At 49.2% G+C, this 22,579-nt stretch overlaps 2 protein-coding genes across 2 annotated transcripts in view; one reads left to right on the forward strand and one right to left on the reverse strand.

The window, feature by feature from the left end:
• Window positions 1-7,667, reverse strand: part of GPA33 (glycoprotein A33) — a 38,430-nt gene extending 30,763 nt beyond the window's left edge. Inside the window, exon 1 of the mRNA XM_049633865.1 lies at window positions 7,022-7,667. Within this exon, the coding sequence (XP_049489822.1) occupies window positions 7,022-7,064 (43 nt within the window). The 5' untranslated portion in view covers window positions 7,065-7,667. The remainder of the gene's footprint in view (window positions 1-7,021) is intronic.
• A 3,529-nt stretch (window positions 7,668-11,196) lies between these two features.
• The window catches only part of STYXL2 (serine/threonine/tyrosine interacting like 2), a 29,749-nt gene continuing 18,366 nt past the window's right edge, over window positions 11,197-22,579 (forward strand). Inside the window, exons 1-2 of the mRNA XM_049633866.1 lie at window positions 11,197-11,352; window positions 12,042-12,167. Coding sequence (XP_049489823.1) covers window positions 12,058-12,167 — 110 coding nt within the window. The 5' untranslated portion in view covers window positions 11,197-11,352; window positions 12,042-12,057. The remainder of the gene's footprint in view (window positions 11,353-12,041; window positions 12,168-22,579) is intronic.

Raw genomic sequence — 22,579 nt, forward strand, 5'->3', positions numbered from 1 at the left:
AAAACCAGTTTATCTTTCTACAATTAGATAAGGAGAAAAATGAAGAACCCCCTGCTAGTGGGGAAAGGCAAGCATTATCTAGAGTCTAGCACGTGAATAATATACTCGGTTATCGCGCATTGCCATCGGTTTTCCACGGCAGAGCATACAGCAGACTTGGAAAGGGGCATGCTTAAAGCCAGGTTAGTCTTACATTCCGTAACTATGCTGTTTGTGGGGCTGTCGTGGCTAAAGTAGTTGGCTATGCCCAAATGGGCGTTGACCTGTTCCCACAAATCTTTATCCCAGTCTTCATGGCAAGGAAGGCACTGCCATGTGCTCTCAGCCAATCTCTTGTCCTAGGTTCCTGGTTTGGTTGACAGCAACCCCCTCAACACAACTTTTGTCATCACGGCTTGCGCTATAACGACTAGTTTCAGTCCAAGGAACCCGGTGGTGAGCATCAAAAGGCCAAGTGACCTAGTTATTTTCAACAGTAGTACGGTTCGTAAGCTCTGCCACGTCGGAAAAAGAGCCCATCTAAGCGCTCGGTGGAGACAGAGACGCCCTCACCCCACATCTGGGCACCAGCCACAATCACTTCCGGCCCCTGATGCTGGGGGATGAGGCCCCCACTTCCTGTGCCAGGCAGGTGGGTTCTGGCCAGAGCCAGAGGCTGGGAGCTCAGTGGTGAGCCTCGTGGGCCGGCTATATCCGGGGGTCCCCCTCTCCGGCCCTTCCTCCTCCTCAAGCGCCCCCTTCCTCGGGCCCAACCTCCTCTGACCCCCTCCCCCCCCCCCCACCCGCCCCAGCACGGTGGTGGCCCCGCATGGCCGGGACGCCAGCCGCCTTCCTTGTGCTCCGTGGCGGCCATCTTAGGGAAGAGAACGAGTGCCCGGAAATGGGCGCAAGGAGACTCGGGAGGGGTGAGAGGTCAGCTGCTGGTTGGGAAGAAGCTTTGTTTTGTGGAAGTTGTCGGCCTGGAAGGGTGCTTTTGATTTTGAGGGGAGAGGAGGGGAGTACTGAAAAGGAGAGGAGCAGGCAGAAGAGCCTTTACCACCAAGGACAGGACTGCAGTGTGGAATCTCCCAGGTCAATAACAGTAGCTAAGAATGCTTGGTAGGGTGGAAGCCCAAGTCAGACCAAAGGGAGTCTCAGAGGTGAGGAGAGAGCTCAATGAAAAGAGTTGGAAAGGAAAAGTGGACCAGAAAGTTATAGTGGATTGTGGAAAACCAGGCATATTTTGTGAGCCTTTGTTCTGGTAACTGTGATAGGAAAGGAAGGAAGGAGGGAAGGCAAGGGAGGGAGGGAGGGAGGGAGGAAGGAAGGAAGGAAGGAAGGAGAAAAATTTGAACAGTTCTTACCCCCAGGTTGTTTAGGAAAACTAAGCCCCAAAGTGAGTGTAAGATTGAATGGCAACATAACAAATGGCAAAGTGGTCAGACGATAAATTCCTATTAGGAAGACATCGGTGGGGCCCAAAGTGACCTGAGAAGGCTTTAATGGAGGAAAGGGACTTGTGGCCTTTGAAGATTAGACAGGAAAAAAAAAAAAAAAAAAGGAAGGTGTGGATACTACAGGTAAAGCCAGTGATTAATAAGTTTCCAAACCGAGGAGTAAACACGTGATATGACAGAAATATTTGGACTGTCCAAGGTATAGGAGGCAGTCTCGGGGATCAGTCAGAGTGCTGACATGCTGGGGTTCGGTGAACATTCCAGGGGTCAATAGAACTTAAATCTAACCTAATTAGGAGAACCTACCCTCACGATTTGAGTCTGGCAGTAGGTGGGAAACCACTGCAGAGCTTTAAGTAAGGGGTAGTTGACATGGTCATCATTTTACTTTAAAAGATCGTTCTGGCTCCAGTGTAGAGGACAGACAGAAGGGGCAAAACAGGCACACCGGGCCAGTTAGAGGCTGTGCCTCCCTGCAGAGGGGCCCAGAGAGAGAGGAGCCAGAGTTAGCATCAGCTGGCCAGCCAGTGGACCATCCTGGCAGTGGGCCTTCCAACCCCGGGAAGTCATCCCGGGTGATGCCGCCCAGAGCAAGGACAAGCGTCCCTGCCCAGCCCCATCCAAACGGCAGAGTGGTGAGCAAAACAAATGCCTACTTTCTCATTTTCAGTCCGGGGCTGGTTTCTCACACCGCAATAGGAAGCTGTTAGCAGACGACTGCTAGGTTTCTGGCTTTCATTCCTGGACAGATGGGCGTCATTTACGAGGCAGAGTCTGCTGAGAAAGGCCAGGTTAGGGGGAAAGATTACGAGCTTGCTTTTCAGCTGGTGAGTCTGGAAGTGCTTCTGAGACATCTAAGTTGAGAGGTCATGCGGGCTGTTGGATCTGCGGGTGTAGGTAGCTCAAGAGAGAGGTCGGGTTTGAAGGCACAAATCGTGAGCCCCTTGGAAACGAGTGATGCCCGAAGATGTGGATGCGACTGTAGACTGAAAATAGAGTGGGTCTAGGCGTGAGGAGCTCTGACATTTCCTGGTGGGCAGAGGAGAATGAAGCCCCAAAACACACCTGAGAGGAGGAGGCCAGCACGGAGGAGGAGAACCGGGAGAGGGGGTATCATGGGGGCAGACGGAATAGTTTCCGGAAGGAGGGATGAGCAGGGTCAAGGGCTGCCAGGAATACAAGCACATCCTGAGCCAGACGCGTTCTCCCCAGGCCTCCCAGGGACCGACCTCACAGTCAGCAGTGTGGCTGCGTTACCCAGAAGCCCGGGGATGGGACTGGGGGACAAGGGCAAGATGAGGGTCACACCTGTGCCCACCAACCCGTTCCGCCCTGGAGTCTTGCTTCTTAAACCGTTTCTCAGCATCACCATCCCTTGGGAGCTTGTTAGGAATGCGAAATCTCAGGCCCTGCCCTGCCGAATCAGTCTGCATTTTACCAAGATCCCCAGGGGACGTTTATGCGCGCGAAAGTGCGAGAATGCACGCACTTGGGCCCCTGAGTCGAGACACCAAATCAGAGGCCGGACGGTAACTCAGGACAGTCTCCAGATGGCGCACAACTGAGCCGAGTCACTTGCAGAGTATCCGTGGCAACAGCGGTGACCCTTGATTACCTACTTTCTTTCAAGTTTCAGTATATGACATAAACATAGATGGCACGTGAGAATCACCTGGGTAACTGTGTCGACCTCAGGGAGACACGCAGATTCTGCCTCCCCATGATTCTGATTCAGAAGGTCTGGGGGGCCGGGGCATCTCTGTTTTTTACTCCCCGGGTGATTGTGATGGGCAGCTCGGGTTGATAGCCACTGCCCTAAACCATCACTCCTCCCCCTTTGCACGCGTCCTCCCCTTGGGCTGACCATTCATGACACCCTTCCCCTTTGAGGCTGCGGCTGGGACTGGGGCATTTTAATCCTGATCGAATCTCTGGCAGGTTGACTGTGTAATTCCCCGGGCACATGAGCCCTCCCTGGGAGTGCTGGCTTCTGACCTGTGCTCAGATACCAGGAGCAGGTGGTACCCAGGCCCCTGGTGGGAGCCGGGCCCGGGGGATGGGCGTGACAACAGGGCTCATACCCACGGAGCAGGTGAAAGGCTGGGCTGCCCATCTCACAGCGCGCCGCACTGACACCATGCTGGCCCTGGCCTGAGTACTGGTCCTCTCAGAGTCAAGATTCCCTGGGCGCAAGGCCACCCTCTTATCTGATTCTACTCAGGTGTGCAGGTCTAAGGCCGAAATCCACAAACCTCACAGCCTGGGCCGGGTCCCTGCTTAGGAGCTTGGACATACAGCTTGACACTGAGCTCAGATCTGCTGCACTGTGACAGGGCAGAGCACAGGGACCTCCCCGAGCCTGTGTGACCTTCCGAGCGGACAAGTGTAAGTCTTTTAGGGAAAATTATCCTGCTGGGAATTGTGGCTCTAGCAGAGACCCCAGGGAAGGGATCTAAAAGGGCATGTCAGCCTCAGTTCAGGAAACTGGACGCCTAGATCCCAGGAAAGACACCCCCCCCCCACCCCCCCATGGATCAAGCATCCATGGATTTGTTGAAATATTTTCGGATGGGGGAGAAAAAATGTATTTCCTCCTCCACTGTATTTTGGGATGATAGATTCCTTTGTTTCTCTGTGTAATGCGGTACTTTCCAAAGTTTTTCTAATATAAGCTTCAAAGGGGTTTCCTCTAGTTCTGGGAAGGTGGGGCTTTTTTTGTGTCTTTTATCAAGTGTTCAAAGAGTTTAGTGACTCCAGGCGGAGCTGCTTAGAGACTTTATTTTCCCTTGGGCGGCTTCCTCTTTACACATCTCTTTTCCTGCAACTGTACCGCCGTCACTTCAAGTCTCACGGAGTCTGGTGGCTGGAAAAACTTCCCTGGAGGGGAAGAGCCTTAGTTCTGTGTACGAGTTGGGCCGTTTTCTCCAGAAGCCTTTGGGAGGGGCGATAACTCAGGACTCGTCCACGGTGACCCTGCCTCTTTCTTGGCACACGTCTAACCAGATCCCAGCGCTCAGGCGACTGATTACCAAAGTCTACTAATTCTCTGTAACTTACACTTGCCCGCACTAATAATATCCGTAATAATCATAACTGGCATTTATTGAATGCTTATTATGCGCCAGGCACTGTTCCGAGACCTTTACGTTTACAAACTCATTTACTATCCATAATAACCCTGTGGGAGGCACACTGCATTTGTACACATGATAGATTACCCTCCCCCATTGCACAGAGCGGGAAACGGAGGTTTATGGAGGTTAACTAATTTGCCCTCCCCACCGCCGCCGTGTAAAGTCAGCACAGGAAGGGAGAGGCCCCTCCCAGTGCCTGTGACGGGGTAGAGCTCCATGATAGGAGGAGGTGGGAACATTTGCTCTGGAAGGGCGAACTAGTCTTGTCAGGCTGATTTCCCGTGGGCTTTCATATTGGTTTTAAAATTTTTAATATGCCACCTTCCATTTGGGTCCCTACCGTATGTCATAATTTCTGTCTCCCCAAAGTCTGATGAGTCCTGGGGCCTACTGGCTCATTCAGAGGGGGTGTTGCTCTGCCCAGCACATCAGCAAAATCTAGGTCATTCCTGTGCAGGTTCAGGTGGCGAAAGGAAGCGGGAGGGAAGGCTAATAGGTCTCCGCTTCCTCCAGGAGCCCCTCCCTGACTTCCCTGCTCCTTCCTCTGGGGCCCTCTCCTGACACATGGTGGGAAGGGCCACCCAGATGCTCTTAGGCTTGACCTTTGAACACCTTCATTGCTCACTTGTGCATGGCAGTGGGCATTTTGTCCCCAGATGTTTCCACTTGGCGAAGCGTCCCCACGCCCCGAGCTGGCCACCGACCGGGGCTTGTCCTGCCCACTGCTCCAGCTCCTCCCCCTTCGTGTAAGGTATGGAGGCAAAGGTGGTAGACCCATGGAGCTGGACCGGGCAGGCCGGGCAGGTAGAGGGAAGGGGATGACGGCAGAAGGCACGCTTCATCATCCGGTCTGAGCACAGGCCCAAGAGCTGGTTCCACTGGGGGAGTTTCCCCAGGGGTCACATGCCTCCTCAAAGGAAGGGGCAAAATGGACCCCTCCGGGCAATTCAGAGTTAAGGCCACTTTTCATTCTAAGCCGGGTGAGCATTTTGTTTTAGAGTTGTTTGCTAGGCCAAAAATGCACTGGTGGTAGCCAGACTGCAAATGCAAGGATGTGTACAGGGGGGTGGGGGAGGGGGAAACGTCCCTGGCAAGACCTCGGGCTCAGAGCCTAGTCCGGGGAGGATGGTCATTTCCTTTCAGCCTCCCTCCCTCAGGGCTTGAAGCATCCTTACTGTCTGCAACTGATGGCTGAGACAGTTTCCCTCATGGCTGCGATCATTCCAGACCCCTCACTCCTGAGACCCCTGCAGAAACCATGTGTTCAGTAAAGAGGTTTCCATGAAGGAATGAACCACCGAGGCCCTCTAACCTGCTCACGAGGGCCTCTCCACCCCCAGTCATTTGGGCCTCTTGCGGGGCTTGAGCCAACATCCAGGCCTTGACCTCCACCTAAGGGCTTGAAGGCCAGGTTTTGAGCGATGGGAAGCGTGGGGCCCGCTGGGCCGACAGGCCAGCTGGTCCTGGGGCTCGCTCTAACAGCTGAATACCTTGGCCCCATTTCCCAGGCCTTGGGGTTTCCTAAGTTTCCTGGTATAACTCTTCACCTCCTCCCCATTTTTACCAGATCCCTGAAGCCTGGAACAGTTTCTAGATGGCAGGCCGATGGGATTTCTCAGCATAGCCAAATACACTAAATTAGAGATACTCCTCCAATTCCCTCAGCCCCAGTCTCTCAATTTCCATTCTCCATTCTACTTCCTCCCTGTGCCCAGTACCCCAACACCAAGGCCTCCGCCCTAACCCTTAAACACTCCATGGGCCCCACGCGATGACTTTGCTCTTTGGCAGCAGTGGATTTGGATTTGAACATTATATCGACAAATGTCTGATTTCTATTTTGCAGGGTGTTCCCATCTGCCAAGTTTTCAGCGACCAGAGTATCGGAAGGGCTGAAGGGCTTCGACCTTTGGAGAGGGCCTTTGTAGTTTGGTTTTTGAAGGGTTTGAGTCTTCTCTTGCTCTGGGGATGATATTGAGCAAGTTGCAGTGTCTCTCTGCCTCGGTTTCCCTACGTGGGATGGAGATATTATCACTTTTACCATTGCCTTTTCCTCTAGTTTTAAGGCGACGGGTAAAACCCCAGGTAGTGAACATGTCGATATCCACACATTCTGGATTCTCTGGGACTTGATTTCAAATACTTAGTCCCTATTGTCAGATCGTGTGTCTGATCTCGTGATCTGATTTGGGATCAGAATTTACAGTCTTGAGAATTTATGATTTATTCATTCCAGAAATGGACCGGGATTTTATTTACTGATACGCATATACAGACCATTCCGATGCTGATTCTGGCCTGGAACCTGCCGCCTGCATAGCAGAACCTGTACTTCTGCCCAGCAGGAACTCAACTATGTCACTGGAGGGCCTCCCTGAAGAGGCACTGTCAGCACTCAGGCCCCTTGTCTCACCCGCCCCTGGGCCCTGGACAGGGGAAGAGCCTACTCACCTGCACAGAGCATCCCCAGCACGGGCCTCACCTTCCTCGCCATGGTCTTGCTTCCTCTGTGGCCCAAGCCCAGCCTGGCTTGAGCCCCAGACAGGTCTGGGCTGACTAGCTGAATTTACAGCAGCCTCTGGCCTGGCCCAGCCCTCTGTCGCTGTGGTTTCCCTTTTCCTGCACACCTCTGCCCAGCCTGGCCCCCCGGTTGTGCTCGTCAGCTGGTCTGGCAGAGGAGCTACCCTATTGGACTGGACTTGAACCAGTCGCCGCCCCCTCACCCCCCGCCTTTTCTCCATTTGGCAGGTGTACAAAGTCCTGGACTTCTCCCCAAGGCGTGGGCTGCTGTAACAGATAGGAAGTTAACATCTTGTAATAAAAAGGGGAATGATCTCAGAGGCAGGTTCTCTAAGCCCATAAAAGAAGGGCGTTGCCCACAATTGCTGACACACCCCAGAGCACAACAGGATCCCCTTCTTCCTTCCCTTCTCCTCAACCCCCACCTGACCCACACTACGGCCACGGTCATGAAGAAGACAGGAAGGCTCTATGCTCAGAGAATTGACCATTTGGTTGGGAAGATGAGAGTTACACGAGTAAAGAAAGAAGACCATCTTAGAAACACTATGGCCAACTTGTCTCGGTTTGCTTGGAACTGTCCTTAAAAAAAAAAAATCGAGGTAGAGTTGAACCAGACACAATGTGACATTCGTTTCCAGCGTACAACATAGCGATTCAACAAGTTTGTACCTTATGCCGTGCTTGCCACAAGTTAGCTACCATCCACCATGCTGCAATGCTGTTGTGATACCTTTCACTGTAATTCTCTTGGCTGTGCCTTATTCGTTCCTTAACTGGAGCCTGGATCTCCTACTCCCCTCACCGATTTTTCCGCCTTCCTTCTGGCCACCATCGGTTCGTTCTCTGTATCTATGGGCCTGCTTCTGCTTTTCGTTTGTCTGTTTGTTTTGTTTTCTAGATTCCACACGTAAGTGGAATGATAACGGCATTTGCCTTTCTCTGTCGGACTTATTTCACTTCGCATAATGCCCCCTGGGTCCAACCACGTTGTTGCAAATGGCAGGAATGCTTTTTTGTGGCTGAGTAATGTTCTTCATCTGTTTACCCATCAGAGGGCACGTGGGCTGCTTCTTGGCGACTGTAAATAACGCTGCAGTAAACAGGGGTGCATATGTCTTTTCCAGTTAGTGTTTTCATCTTCTTTGAGTTTGTGTCCGTAGAATTACCGGATCATATGGTATTTCTAGTTTTAATTTTTTGAGGAACCTCCATACTATTTCCCACCGTGGCTGTACCACCAGTTCCTGAGGGTTCCTTTTTCTCCACATCCTTGTGAACACCTGTTATTTGTTGTCTCTTCTTTGTTAGCTATTCTAACATGTGTGAGGTGACGTCTTCATTGTGTTTCCGATTTGCATTTCCGTGATGATTAGTGATGTTGAGCGTCTTTTCATTTGTCTGTCGGCCATCCATCTGTCTTCTTCGGGAAAATGTCTATTCAGGGTCTCTGTGCATTCTTTAATCAGATTGTTGTTCTGGTGTTGAGTAATACTTTCTATATTTTGGATAATAACCCCTAATAGGGCATATCTTTTGCAAACACCTTCTCCCAATCAGTAGGTTGCCGTTTTCATTTTGTTGATGGTTTTTTTTTGTTTTTTTTTTTTCTTTTCATGGTACAGAAGCTCTTTATTTCGGTGTAGTCCCAATAGTTTATTTTTGCTTTTGTTTCCCCTGCCTGAGGAAATATATCTAGAAAAATGTTGCTGTGGCTGATGTCAAAGAAATTACTGCCTGTGTTTTCTTCTAGGAGTTTTATGGTTTCATGTCTCACATTTAGGTCCTTAATCCATTCTGAGTTTATTTTTGTGTATGATGTAAGAAGTGGTCCAGTTTCATTTTTTTGCACATAGCCGTCCAGTTGTCCCAGCACCATTTATTAAAGGGATTGTCTCCACCCCCGCCGCCCCCGCCCACGGAACTACCCTGGTTTTAAAAGAGAAAATCCCTTGTCCCTGGAATCTCTTAGTCCAGACAAAGTGGAAATGACCGGTCACCCTACTTCAAGGGTGATGGTGCTATGGGGAACATAACCCAGAAAATGTTACAGGAAATGAAATTGAGCGAAGGAAAGGGGCCCCACTTTAGGCTGAGTGGTCAGAACAAAATGGGGAGATGAGTATGACCGTTCTCTATTTTACAAACAGGGATCTGATTCTCAGAGAAGTGAAATGAGCTCTCAAAGGTCATACAGCTAGTGAGTGTTTTTCTGATTTCACTCCAGTGGCCTGATGTCACCCTCTGCAGGTGACTGAGGGTATACAGAAGACAGAAGACATGCCTCCTCCTGAGTGGTCCCCTCCTTATCTGTTGCCTCTCTTAGGTGTGTTGTTGGCTCTCCATCTTTCCCTCCCTCCCTTACTTCCCTGCCACCCTTTCGTTCTCTGTGCTGTGGTCCTATCATCTTGAGCCTTACCCTGACTGAGGCAGCCCTTCTCTCCTTCCCTGCCCCTTCCCTCCCTTATCTCACCTCTCTCCCAAACCACATTTCATCTTTATGGAACCTTGAAGTGGGTGGGCATGAAATGAATCCCCAGCGTTTCTCAGTTATGGCCATTCCTTGGCAGTCAATTCCTGAGTCCCTATTTTGACCCTCAGGGTGGAGGTTTGGTGACTGGCCAGGGGTGGTGCCATGTTCCTCCTCAGAGATGTGTTCCTTGACCACTCTTTCCAAAGGAGCCCCTAACTCCAGCCCTGCCCAGTCTCTGCCACACAACCTGTTTTCTTTCTTCCCAGCTCTAACCCCTGGCATCCCCCAGTTTCGTTCATGCTCTCCCCTCTGGCATTTCTTCCCCCATCATATCTGCTCTTATGATCCAACTTGTTTTTTTAAAAGGCCAGTGTGTGTATCGTTACCTCTTCCATGGAGCCTTTCCTGACTTCTTCAGCCAGAAGGGCTCTTCCCTCCTGCGAACTCACACAGCATTCTGGATCTCTCTTAGGATACTAACTACATTCTGCCTTATGCTGGAGTTATTTTTGATCTGTGTCTCATTCCTCCTAATAAAGCGTGAGCTCATTCATTTATTTAGCCAATTTTTGATGGTACTATGTGTAGGACACTGTTCCATTTGGCCAAGGAGAAGGACCATTTTGAGCATATAATTATGTGACGCATAGTAGATAACCATTTGTGAATGGGTAGACCAATGGGATGGGATGGACGGATGGATGGATGGAGGTGTAATTATAGAATGTGTGAGATGAGGGGCTGAACTATTGGGTTTCTGGGCTTTGCTTTGGTCATGGCGATGGTGGGAGGTTACAAAGGGGAGTAACCTGGGCTATGAGCTCATTTGAAGTTTATGAAGCTTGTGGAATTTTTTTAATGTTTATTTTTGAGAGAGAGAGCAGGAGTGGGGGAGGAGCACTGAGGGAGCGGGGACAGAGGATTGGAAGCAGGCTCTGTGCTGACAGCAGCGAGCCCTGATGTAGGATTCGAACTCACAGAACTGTACAGTGAGATCACGACCTGAGCCGAAGTCGAACGCTCAATCGATTGAGCCAGCCAGGAGCCCCGAAGCTCGTGGGATTTTTACACCACCCAGGCTTGCCACTTGACCATCCCCACGAATGTGAGTGTCGTCGGGGAGGGACTGTAGAGGGTGAACACAACTACTCGTTTACTATTCAGAGTCATCGCTGTTCAAAGAAACGTAACCCTGGTCACAAGCCGTCGACCATACCCTTCAATTGCACCACGGTCCTCTCCCGACATCCATCAGAGCCCCTGCCCCAATCTATATATTGGGTATTTTTTTCCCAGCACCCTCTAGACTGACATGGGGCTGGGATACAATTTGTTCCGTTCTTCTAGATTTGTGGCACTAGACCGCCCTCTGGAAAGACTTTGAATAGGTAGCTGCAGGCAAGAGAGAGTCCAAAGGAAACCTTTTCTTCAGGCCTCTCCATCTATGAAGCCTGACCTTCTTCTAACTTTGCTGCTCAATGTCAGTGTCCGGTGTCCAGAGAATCAGCCAGGAGCAGGAGGGAAAGAGTTAAATGGGGCCAGCTTTCAGGTCTGGGTCCTGAGACTGCATTCCGTCCCCCCAGAGATCTGCCAGGCTATGGGGCCAGAGGCTAAATTTAGAAGGTAGCTAAGATTTCCCGTTAACAGCTGTCCTGTCCCTCAGAGCAGAAGCACTGAAGAGAGGAGAGAGGTTGGTCCCTCTCGCTGATCGGAACTTTTGGCCCTTTTATCCGGGTCCCTCAGCCCTTGGGTGACTGCCCTTTGGTGTGGAGATCTAGGCAAAGCCGCGGTGAGTGTGTCTCTCCCTTCATTGTGTCCTGCGAACCCGAGACTTACAAGCAGAGGGGCAGCAACTCTGCCTGGAGTGGCAAGGCCCAGCCGTGTGTGGGACCAGCTCCGGAGGGATTTCATGTTCCTTAATCAGGGTGGTGCCTGAGCCAAAGGCAATGACCCCTGCGGCCTTGGTGAGAGGCACTGAGGAGGGCCAGCCGCCCCTCCCCCGGGAGAGGCGAAGGCGTGCGTCTGTGCACAAGCGGGGCGTGTGCCTACATATATGTACGCACGCGTGCGTGTGTGTGCTCACGTGCCTGTGTGTATGTGAAACTCCTGGGCACACCCAGGAGTTCCAACAGAAAGATCCTTCTGGCCTGAGGAATCCCTTGCTTTCCAAAGGCTTTAGCTTAGTCGACGCAGAGCGCTGGGTCGCCTCGCTGCTTCCTCGCCGGGATCTGAGAAGGGGCCAGGTTGTCGCTTCTTAAATATTGTGACTCCAAGGTGGACAGCTGACACAGCTGGGGCGTGCATCTCGGTGTCCTGCCGAACCCAAGTCAGACCGGGCTTTCCCCATGGGTCGTCTCCCTCCCGGGGGTGGGTGGTACGCGCTGACCTTCCCCTGCTAACGCCGCCGATATACCCCTTCCCCCCACAAAACCTCCAGAAGCGGATTCCCTAACCACCTTTCTCCTGCCAAACCCACAGGGACTGGCAGGCTGTCATGGCGACCAGCGGGGACCCAGAGGAGGAGCAGGTCGTCCCAAGTGAGGAGGATGAAACCAGTGTGAGGGCCGTGCAGGCCCACTACCTCCGGAGCCCCTCCCCCAGCCAGTAAGTGTGCACTTGCAGAGCTCCCTACCCGGGCGGCCCCAGCAGGAGTGCGCCGGGGAGCGCGAGATGTGGGCCCCAGGGAGACCCAGGCACCGCCTTCGGGTCACTCGTTTCTATTACTGAGTACTTTTTATGTGTCATACTTCCTGGAAGAGGCAAACATACCAACAGACGGCATTGGAACGAGGCGTGGGGAGTGCGGGAATTAGGACGCCTCGGGCCTAGTGCGTGGGGGCTGGGGCAGGGAAACTTGGACGGGTCATAGGAGGCTTCCTAGAGGAGATGATGTTGGACCTGAACCTCGAAGGACAAGTTGGAGTCCGACCGGCCCACCTGGAGGGTGATGCTTGACTCTCTAGGACTGAGGCTGAATCTGGGCGCTAGACCATAGAGGGAAGGAATCAGGACAAGAAGAGTTCAGGCCCAGGCCCTTGTGCTAAGGATCGTTTTGCGTCTGCGATCCAGCCACGTGTTTCAACCTGGGGTATGTGCATGCCTGGAGGTAAGTGGTAGTGTGTCCAGGGGTAGGTAAATATAGTGCGTCTTCCGGGAGAGTCCTCTCTAGTTGATGACGAGTAATTTAAAACTTTCTTTTACATAAAATTATTGAGCGTATGTTATGGTATCGATTGGGGAATTGGCATGAAATCTTCAGGAAAACCACGAGACATCAAAGAAATGTTTAACCGCCGGCTGCAGCAATGGTGTCTGCCTATCTATTTTCTTCTGCCATAGATAATAGTAGGAGACCCGGCTTCTAATCTTAGCCCTGTCACCAAATTTATGCGACGACTCCCTTTAATTCTTGAGCCTGTGTCTCCTTATCTGTAAAAAAGGGAGGAAGGACCCAACGAGGATACCTCAAGGTAACTTTGCCTCAACATTATCTGTGATTCTGCCTGACTCCATTTTTCTTCCGTTCTCCTGGGGTCTTGCTGGCTCCTGCTTCCCAGGGTTCAAAAGCCTTCCCCACTGGAGTGAGATGGGAACAGGGCAGGTGTTACCGCTCGTGGGCCAGGACACTTTGTCCAAATGGAGTTAGGGACTTTTCCTTTAAAATTCGGCGTTCTGTTCCCACTTAGAAACACTATCAGGATGGAGTGTTTAAAGTATATCCCTCCACTCTCTAAACTACCAGACAAAGCAGAGAGAGTTGTGTGTGTGATTGAGGTAGGTGAAGAAAGGCTTTGTGTGGTAGTTAGGGTAAGGCTAGCTTGCTTTAGCAAATGGGTATTTCTCTCCCACTCACGTAAATTCCCAAACAGGTGCCGGAGCAGTGATTCCGGAATGGAGGCTCCTTCTCGCCTGTAGCTCGTCCCTCTTCAGGCAGGCTGCTAACGTCACCGTGCCCCTTAGCATCAAGACAAAATGGGACGGAATTTCTCAGGAGGTTTTTATGGGCCAGGCCTCAAAATGGCCCTTTCTCTTCCATTCATTTTCCATTGGCTAGAACTCCGCAAAGCCGTGCTTTCTTACAAGGGAGGATGGGGAATGAGGTCCGTGAGCCCCGAAAAAAGAGGAAATGGGTTTAATACAGACCAGTCTCAGCTGCAGTATACCCCTGTAGGCGGTTAATATTCATGGTGTTTTTTCTCCCCACTCGTGAAACCCCAGGGGAGACAACCCCCAAAGCAGTTTACCAACCGCTGCATACAGTTCAAAGGCTAGGTTCTCTGACTGTATGTTAACAACTAGAATTTAAATAAAACCTTGAAAAAAAAAAAAAAAGGGGCGAGGTTCTCCAGAAGGTCTGCATCCGCTGCCCAGGTCTGAGTGCAGCATGTCACGGGCTGGCCAGGGTGAAGGAGGACAAGCTCCCATTTGCTAAAAGGAGAAACAGGAGGTACAGTCATCAGTCCATATAAGTAATGAGCATGTCTGCCCGAGAAACAGGAAGATCTCCCAGATTCTACCTTGATTGGGCTCTCAGGGTAGCCTTCCCTTGTCTGTTGTTCTGTGTGGCCTCTAGCTTCCCCGTTTGGGCCTTTTTCCTTGTCTGTTATCAAACCACATCTGAATGGCCCTTGGAGAGAGTGTGTTTTCCTTGAAGGCTGTTGCTTTGGCAGACTGTGTCCTACTTATGGAAATTTGGGGGCCCAAATTTGGCTGAAAACAGCCAAAGCCTTTTTAGGGCTCATGGTTCCTTTGCAAACATGATCCCTTCAGAAACTAAATACGTTTCCGATGGACATAGACCAGACAGCCTCCTGTGTCAGAAACCACGCACCAAGCTCTTTCCTAGATGTAATTTTCGATCTTGATTTCTTTCTTGGCCTCCTTGTCTGCATACTTCACTCTCTGCTTAAGACTGTAATCTTGAGAGGGTGTCTGGGACTTTAAATGTGAGTGGGAAGTCCAGGATGCAGGTTGCCACGTGCAGTGGAATTGTTAAAAGTTTGACAACAGAGTGTGTCACTGACAAGCTAATGAGGGGCCGGTGCAAAACTAAACTAGAGTCAATCCAAAAGAAGGCAAGAGAGAAGAGAAAAGGAATATAGCAAGAGTATAGTGAATAGTAAGAACATAGTAGGATTGTAGATTCAAAGCCCTGGAGAAATAATTATGTTAAACAGAATAGAAACTGAACACTCCAATTAAAAGCCAGTATTATCAGACTCAGTTTTTTTTTTTTTTAAAGCCTACCTACTGTTTACTAGAGACCCACCTTAAAAACAGAGAGATATGCAACGATTAACAAAGGATAGAAAACTTACACTACCCCGTTCAGTTACAATTGCTCACACCTTCAAAACCTAGTGGTGTCAGAACCGTTTTTAATGTTCACAATCAGGAACCTGGACAAGACACAGTGGTGTGGCTTCTCTTCACTCCAAGATGTCTAGGGCTCGGCTGGAAAGACTTGAAGGTCCAAGAGGACTTGAGGCTGAGGGAGACTCGGCCGCTGAGGGCTGGTATCATCGTGGCATCTTCGCACGTCTGACACATCATCCGGGGCCTTAGGGGGGCTGTAGGCTAGAGCACCTGACGTGGTCTTGTCACATGTCTCTCCATGCGAGCCAGTTTGGGCTTCTCATAGCCTGGTGACTGAATTCCAAGGGTTGGCATTCAAGAAAGCAAGACAGAAGTGCACTGATGCTCATGAGCTAGCCTCAGAAATCATACAAAGGACTACAGGGGCTCAAAAGGAGGCAACGTGAATTCTGCTACCACTGCAGGAGTAAAGAGAACGAGCCAGATGGGAAACGCTGGGGCCACCTTTGGAAAACACAAATTGCCACAGTCACCGACACTAACTAAAGCCAGTTACTGATACCAGACAGGGAAGACTAAGGTGGACGTAACCAGAGACAAAGAAGGATGTTTCACAATGACCAAAGGTGTGGTTCACCAGGAAGGTATCATCATTTAAGATTTCGATGATCGAATAATGTACCCTTAAAATATATATAGCCAAAAATTGACAGAACTAAAGACAAAAATAAAACCCACAATCTTAGTCAAATGGAAACATTTTTTAAAAACAACCTCAGCAACTGTTATAGTATGAGCCCCCCCGTGCCAAATCATTAAGAATATAGGAAGTTTCGGGGCGCCTGGGTGCCTTAGTCGGTTAAACGTCTGACTCTTGATTTTGGCTCAGGTTGTGATCTCATGGTTCATGGGATCAAGCCCCACGTGGGGCTCTGTGCTGACAGCGAGGGGACTGCTTGGGATTCTCTCCCTCCCCCTCTCTCTGCTCCTCCCCTGCTCATGTGCTCCCTTTCTCTCTCTGTCACAAATAAATATTGAAAAAAAAAAAAGAATATAGGAAGTTTAAACAAAATGATAAACAATGTTTGGCATTAACAGAACGTGTACCCAAGAAGTGGAGGATATACATTCTTATCACACGCACATGAAACATTTACCAAAATAGATCATATGCTGGGCCATACGTGTATCAACAAATTTTTAATGCTTGAAATCGTACAAAATATGTTATTTGACCTTGGGAGAATTCAGCTAGAAATCGATAAACACAGAAATATATCATAGAAATTCTAAGTTAAACCACAACCCAATACTGCTACATATCCACCAGACTATCTAAAATCAAAACCTGGTGGGGGCGCCTGGGTGGCGCAGTCGGTTAAGCGTCCGACTTCAGCCAGGTCACGATCTCGCGGTCCGTGAGTTCGAGCCCCGCGTCAGGCTCTGGGCTGATGGCTCGGAGCCTGGAGCCTGTTTCCGATTCTGTGTCTCCCTCTCTCTCTGCCCCTCCCCCGTTCATGCTCTGTCTCTCTCTGTCCCAAAAATAAATAAAAAACGTTGAAAAAAAAATTAAAAAAAAAAAACAAAAAACCTGGTGATAGCAAATATTAATGAGGATGGGAGGCAATCAGAACTCCATCCGTAACTAGGAAGAGAGGAAACTAGCACAACCACTTGGAAAACTCTTTCATAGTATCTACTAAAGCTAAACATATGTTTAGTCCTGTAACCCAGCAGGCTCACTGCTGATACATACCTAACAGAAATAAGTACATTTGTGCACCGGGAGAGAAGTCCTGGAATGTTTTAGCAGCTAACAGTCATTAAGGGTATAGAATGTGCAAATAACAGGATGAACTGTCCAATTAACCGTAGGCTGGATATACAAAGTCTGGTGTATATATATATTTTTAGATACTGCCCTAGGGAATAAATATTTTTACTACGTGCTTATCACGTTAGTCATTGAGCTTCTCGGATTATTGGTTGGGGCACGCAAACGGTGAGCACTGGCTGTGAAGGTGAAAAGTGGGTCACCATCAGGGGAGGTGGGAGACAGGCAAGGCCAAACGTGTTGCTTGCACAGTTTCACATGAAGTTAGCCTGCCACGCACAGGACAAAAGCATCTGTTTATAAAAGAAGTTCCAGTGGTATTCAATCCTTAGTCCTTCCAGCTGCCAGTCCCCGTCCTGGGCAAAAACAGGCTCAGCCTGCAAGTCCCCCTTACACGGAACCGGCTGAGCTTCCTGCAAGCATGGTCCCACATACAGAGCTCATTTTCTCCAGGTTCTCGGTGACTCCTGCCGAATCCTGTCGGTTTTGATGCTTTTCTTGGTTTGTATAGATTCCTTAGCAATTGGTTTTTGAAGCTGACCCCAAATTGGCTATAGCCCTTTTCAGAGATTGTCAAGGGAGGCAAACACAGTGACACTTCGTGGGCCATCTCTTCCTATAATAATCGTCATAAAACCTGAGGTATAAACTATTACAGCTCCACTGGCTTTTGAGTTATCATTCAGTCAATCCCACTGCATTACAGAACCAGGCCTAAACCAGCCCAGATGAATGAGTCTAAGTACCTTTAAAAAAGAAAAGGCAATCCACAGACTAGAAGAAAAATGTGCAAATCACATATCTGATAAAGAACGTGTATCCAGAAAATATGTTTAAAAACCTCCCCAAACCCAATAAAAAAGAAACAAACACCCCAATTAAAAAAAGGACAAGAGATGGGAATGCAAGCTGGTGCAGCCACTCTGGGAAACAGTATGGAGGTTCCTCAAAAAGCTAAAAATAGAACTACCCTACAACCCAGGAATTGCGCTACCAAGCATTTATCCACGGGATGCAGGTGTGCTGTTTCGAAGGGACACATGCACCCCCATGTTTATAGCAGCACTATCGACAATAGCCAAAGTATGGAAAGAGCCCGAATGTCCATCGATGGATGAATGGATAAAGAAAATGTGGTATATATATATACAATGGAGTATTACTCGGCAATCAAAAAGAATGAAACCTTGCCATTTGCAACTACATGGATGGAACTGGAGGGTATTATGCTAAGTGAAATTAGTCAGTCAGAGAAAGACAAAAATCATATGACTTCATTCATATGAGGACTTGAAGAGACAAAACAGATGAACATAAGGGAAGGGAAACAAAAATAATATAAAAACAGGGAGGGAAACAAAACAGAAGAGACTCATAAATATGGAGAACAAACTGAGGGTTACTGGAGGGGTTGTGGGAGAGGAGATGGGCTAAATGGGTCAGGGGCACTAAGGAATCTACTCCTGAAATCATTGTTGCACTAGATGCTAACTAATTTGGATGTAAATTTTTAAAAATGAAAAATAAAATTTAAAAAAATGGACAAAAGATTTGAACAGATACTTCACCAAAGAAGATACATGAAATGCAAATGAGCACATGAAAAGATCCTCAAAATCCTTAGTCATTAGGGAAATGCAAATTAAAACCACAAGGAGATACCATTCCATACCTATTAGAATATGTAAAATTAAAAAGATCGACCATACTAAATATTGGTGAGAATGTGGAAGGCCACTGCTGGTGGGAACGTAAAATGGTACAACCATTTTATAAACTTTTTAAAAAAGTTAAACGTACACCTGCTTAAACATATACCTACACCTGTATGATCTAGTCATTCTCCTCCTGGGTATTTACTCACAAGAAGTAAAAGCCTGTGTCCCTGCAAAGACTTGTACATGAATGTCCAGAGCAACTGTATGCATAAGAGACTGGAAACAACCCAAATGTCCATCAACCAGTGAATGGGTAAATGCACGGGGGTGGATTTACACGCTGGAATACTATTCAGCAGTGAAAAGGAATGAATTATCGATTCATACAACCACATGGATGAATCTCAACATAATTATGCCAAATGAGAGCAGTCAGACAAGAAAGGGTATATACCACGTGATTCAATTTATAGAAAATTCCAGAAAATGCAAATGACTCTCTATAGTGACAGAAAGCAGATCAGCGGTGGCCTGGGGAGTCGGGCAGGGGGAGGGTAGAGGGAGGGCGGAGGGAGGGCGGAGGGAGGGCTTCCAAGGGGCCTAAGGAAACTTGGGGGATGATAGATACGTTCACAGTCCTGATTGTGGTGATGGCTCCACGTATGTCAAATGTTAACCAATCACACATTTTAAGTATGTGCCATTTGTATAACAATTATATACCTCAAAAAGCTGTGCTATGAAAGGGGACATAAAACTCTCTTCCGGGAGGCAGCGTAGTGCTGTGGAAAGAACTTAAATGGTATAACCGAGGCCAAAGTTGAAGTCAGGTCTGCTCTCCCACTTAGTAGCCATGAGAGCGTCCATAAATTACTTACTCATAAAATTGGAATAGCTGGTTTGCCCAGTGGTGGAAATTAAATGATATAACGTATGTTGTTTGTAATATACATGTAATATATGACACACATTGTTGTAACATAGAAAGGCACATTAGGTATTGATAAATGGTGGTTCTTTCCTTTTCCTTCCAGAGAAAGATATCTGACAGTAACTAACGATGTCAAGGAACTTGTATCTAACCAGAGACCCACCCACCTTCGTTAAAATGGCACATGTCTCTCGTGCTGTCAGCAAATACTGTATTCTAAGCAGCTGATCGTCACCGTTGCTTTTGGTCTCCATCCTGAATAGTCCTCCCTGTACTTAATTAGTGACTGAAATTCCATCCTTCTTGCTTTATCTTTTTTTAACATTTATTGATTTTTCATTTAAATGTTTAATGTTTATTTATTTTCGAGAGAGAGAGCGAGCGAGCACGAGTGGGGGAGGGGCAGAGAGCGAGGGAGACCCAGAATGTGAAGCAGGCTTCAGGCTCTGAGCTGTCAGCACAGAGCCTGACACGGGGCTCGAACCCACGAACCGTAAGATCATGACCTGAGCTGAAGTCGGACGCTTAACCCACTGAGTCACCCAGGCGCCCGCTGCTTTATCTTTTCAGTGAAAGGCTTGAGTCTTTTTAAGACTAAATATGTACGGAGTCAGCAAATACCCCACCAGCCACTCTTGGCCCTGGTTTCCTACGGCTACTGTAACCAATGACCACAAACTGAGTTGCCTAAACACAACACGGATACGTTCTCCTGTAGTTTCAGAGGCCGGAAGTGTGAAATCAAGGTGTTGGCAGGGCCGCTGTCCCTCCGAGGGCTTTAGGGAGGACTCCTTCCTTGCCTCTCCCACCTCCTGGCGGCTCCAGGAGTTTCTTGGCTGTGGCCGTGTCCTCGCAACCTCAGCCTCCACCTTCGCATGCTTCCTCTTCTCTCTCTTCTCTGTGTGTCCTTTTTAAGGACATTTGCCATTGGACTTAGGGCTCACCCTAATCCAGGATGATCTCACCTCCAGATCCCTAACTGAATTACATCTGCGGAGATCATTTTTCCAAATAAAACTGTATTCACAGGCTCTGGGGGCCATGTCTTTCTGGGATACCACCATTCAACTCACCGCTGCCCTAGCTCCAGCCCCTGGGAGACGAAACCGTACTGTGCCCTGTGCAACCCGGACAGGAACTTGCGAAGCCTACCCAGTGCTGCAGGCAGCCACTGCCTGTCAACCAGAGCGCGTTCAGGGGTGACGTCTGCTTGCTGTCCCGGCAGGGAGTCTTGACATTTCCAGCCTCGTCAGTAAATTTCATCCCGGGGTGAACTAAGAACCTGAGAAAGATGTGTAGACAGTGGATAGGGCTTGTCAGATCTTCGTTTTTGCCTGACTGGAGGCACTGACCTCAAACGCCTTAAATTCAAACCCGCCTCTGTGAATCATTCTCTCTGGAAGAAAGCCTTCAGCTAGAGATTCAGCCATCTCCCAGTGAGACAAATTTCCCTAGGTAATTTATGAGTTAACACTACAAGTTAAAACCTCCTGTCCAGTGGGGCGACTTGGTGGGGCCTCGCCCGTTTCCATAATCTCCATCAGACCCCCCCACTTACCCAAATGAGCACAGTCTAAGACGTCAGCGTGCTTCTGCCACAAACCAAGCTGTAGACCGGCCCTCCCCTCCCTAGTAAGGAGACTGCCGCCCCCCAACTCTCTAGGTGGTCTGGAGCCCACGTCTGCCTCTCCTCTTCCTCCTTGGCTATGACCAATTTTCTCTTCCTTTCCAAATGAAGGATCAGACTTCTTTAGCCTTCTCCTGTTCTGATTTGGAGAGCGTTTTTCTGTTTTCCTTCATTTCTTTCCAAGTCAAAATTCATTTCTTGCTTCGGCGTTTTGGACCTGAATTTTTCAAGCCTTTGCGCTTTCTAGAACTCCTTGATGATCTCCTCAGACCGTCTCTCGTGACAGCATTTTCCTCTCCACCTTCAGCTAAGTCCCTTAACGATGCTGTGCCAACCTTCCCTACAGCGAGGTCTCTGTGCCTGGTAGTGACAGGTGGGACAGGAGCTGGGGACTTGGAGTGTCAGGTCTGTGTGTCCTTGGGAAATGGCTACTCCTAATTACCCTTTCTCTTTTATATTTCTTTTTCCGTGAAGATTTTTCCAGCTTTCACAAACCTTGCTGGAAGCAGCTGGCCATAAATCCGTTTGCTTAAGATTACTGACTTCTCTCCTTCTCTGGAGCCTGAACTTTGCCTGTGTGGTCACTTTCTCTGAAGTGAATGAACACTGTTCCTTCTTTGCAAAAGCCACATCAAGATAGACACCCCCTCCTGGGCCTCTGCCTCCATTTCATTCCCAAGGGACTCCTTGAGGGGGGGGCTTCCTCCCCCCTCCCTTCCTCCCTCCCCCCTTCCTCCCTCTTTTCCTTCCTTTCTCCCTTCCTCCCTCCTCCCTTCCTTCCTCCTTCTCTTCCTTCCTTTCTCCCTCTCTTCCTTCCTCCCTCCCTCCCTTTCCCTCTCTTCCTTCCTCCCTCCCCCCTTCCTTCCTCCCTGTCTTCCTTCCTTCCTTCCTTCCTTCCTTCCTTCCTCCCTCCCTCTCTTCCCTCCTCCCTCCCCCCTTCCTCCTTATCTTCCTTCCTCCCTACTTCCTCCCTTTCTCCCTTCCCCCTTCTTTCCTCCCCCCTCCCTTCGTCTCTTCCTTCCTTCCTTCCTTCCTTCCTTCCTTTTTCAGATGCTGGGCAGGACCCATTGAATTGATTTTATGAAACATAATGGGCACAGTCTGTAATTTTGAAAAACACAGGTCTAAAGAAAACTGCACCAGTCTCCTGCTCTTGGTTAGGAAGTCCATCAAATTCTGCTTTATTGTTTCTCTTCCAAATCACCCTCAAGGCTTTTTAGCTGCTGCTCTGTGATCCTGTGATGAGGTGTGTATCGATCCTAGATTCTCTCCTTCCCTGCCTGTCTTTTCGAGCAGCCAGCCTTGCTGCTTTCCAATCAGGGTGTAAGTGTCATTTCACTCTGTCTCAGATCTGCGGGCGGAGGCACAGACGTGGTCATAAATCACAGCCTCCCCGGCCACCATCTCACTGACCTTGCAAATATGAACAGGGCCCGTTGTTCAGGTCTCGCTTCTCTTTCTCCTTTTTCCTCCCTGCAGTCCTGCTTCTCCACGGAAAATGAGAGAACTGCTTCTCAATGCCTAAACTTTGTTCTCCACTTAGGTCCTTTGGGGTCCCACTCCTCACTTGACTTAGTAAACCGCGTCTGTGACACAACAGTTCAGGACCGTTAGGTTTACACGTCCTTTTCTCTTAGCAGATGACTCATA

Source organism: Panthera uncia, chromosome F1 (genome assembly GCF_023721935.1).
Source record: "Panthera uncia isolate 11264 chromosome F1, Puncia_PCG_1.0, whole genome shotgun sequence".
In the NCBI taxonomy this organism is placed as follows: domain Eukaryota; kingdom Metazoa; phylum Chordata; class Mammalia; order Carnivora; family Felidae; genus Panthera; species Panthera uncia.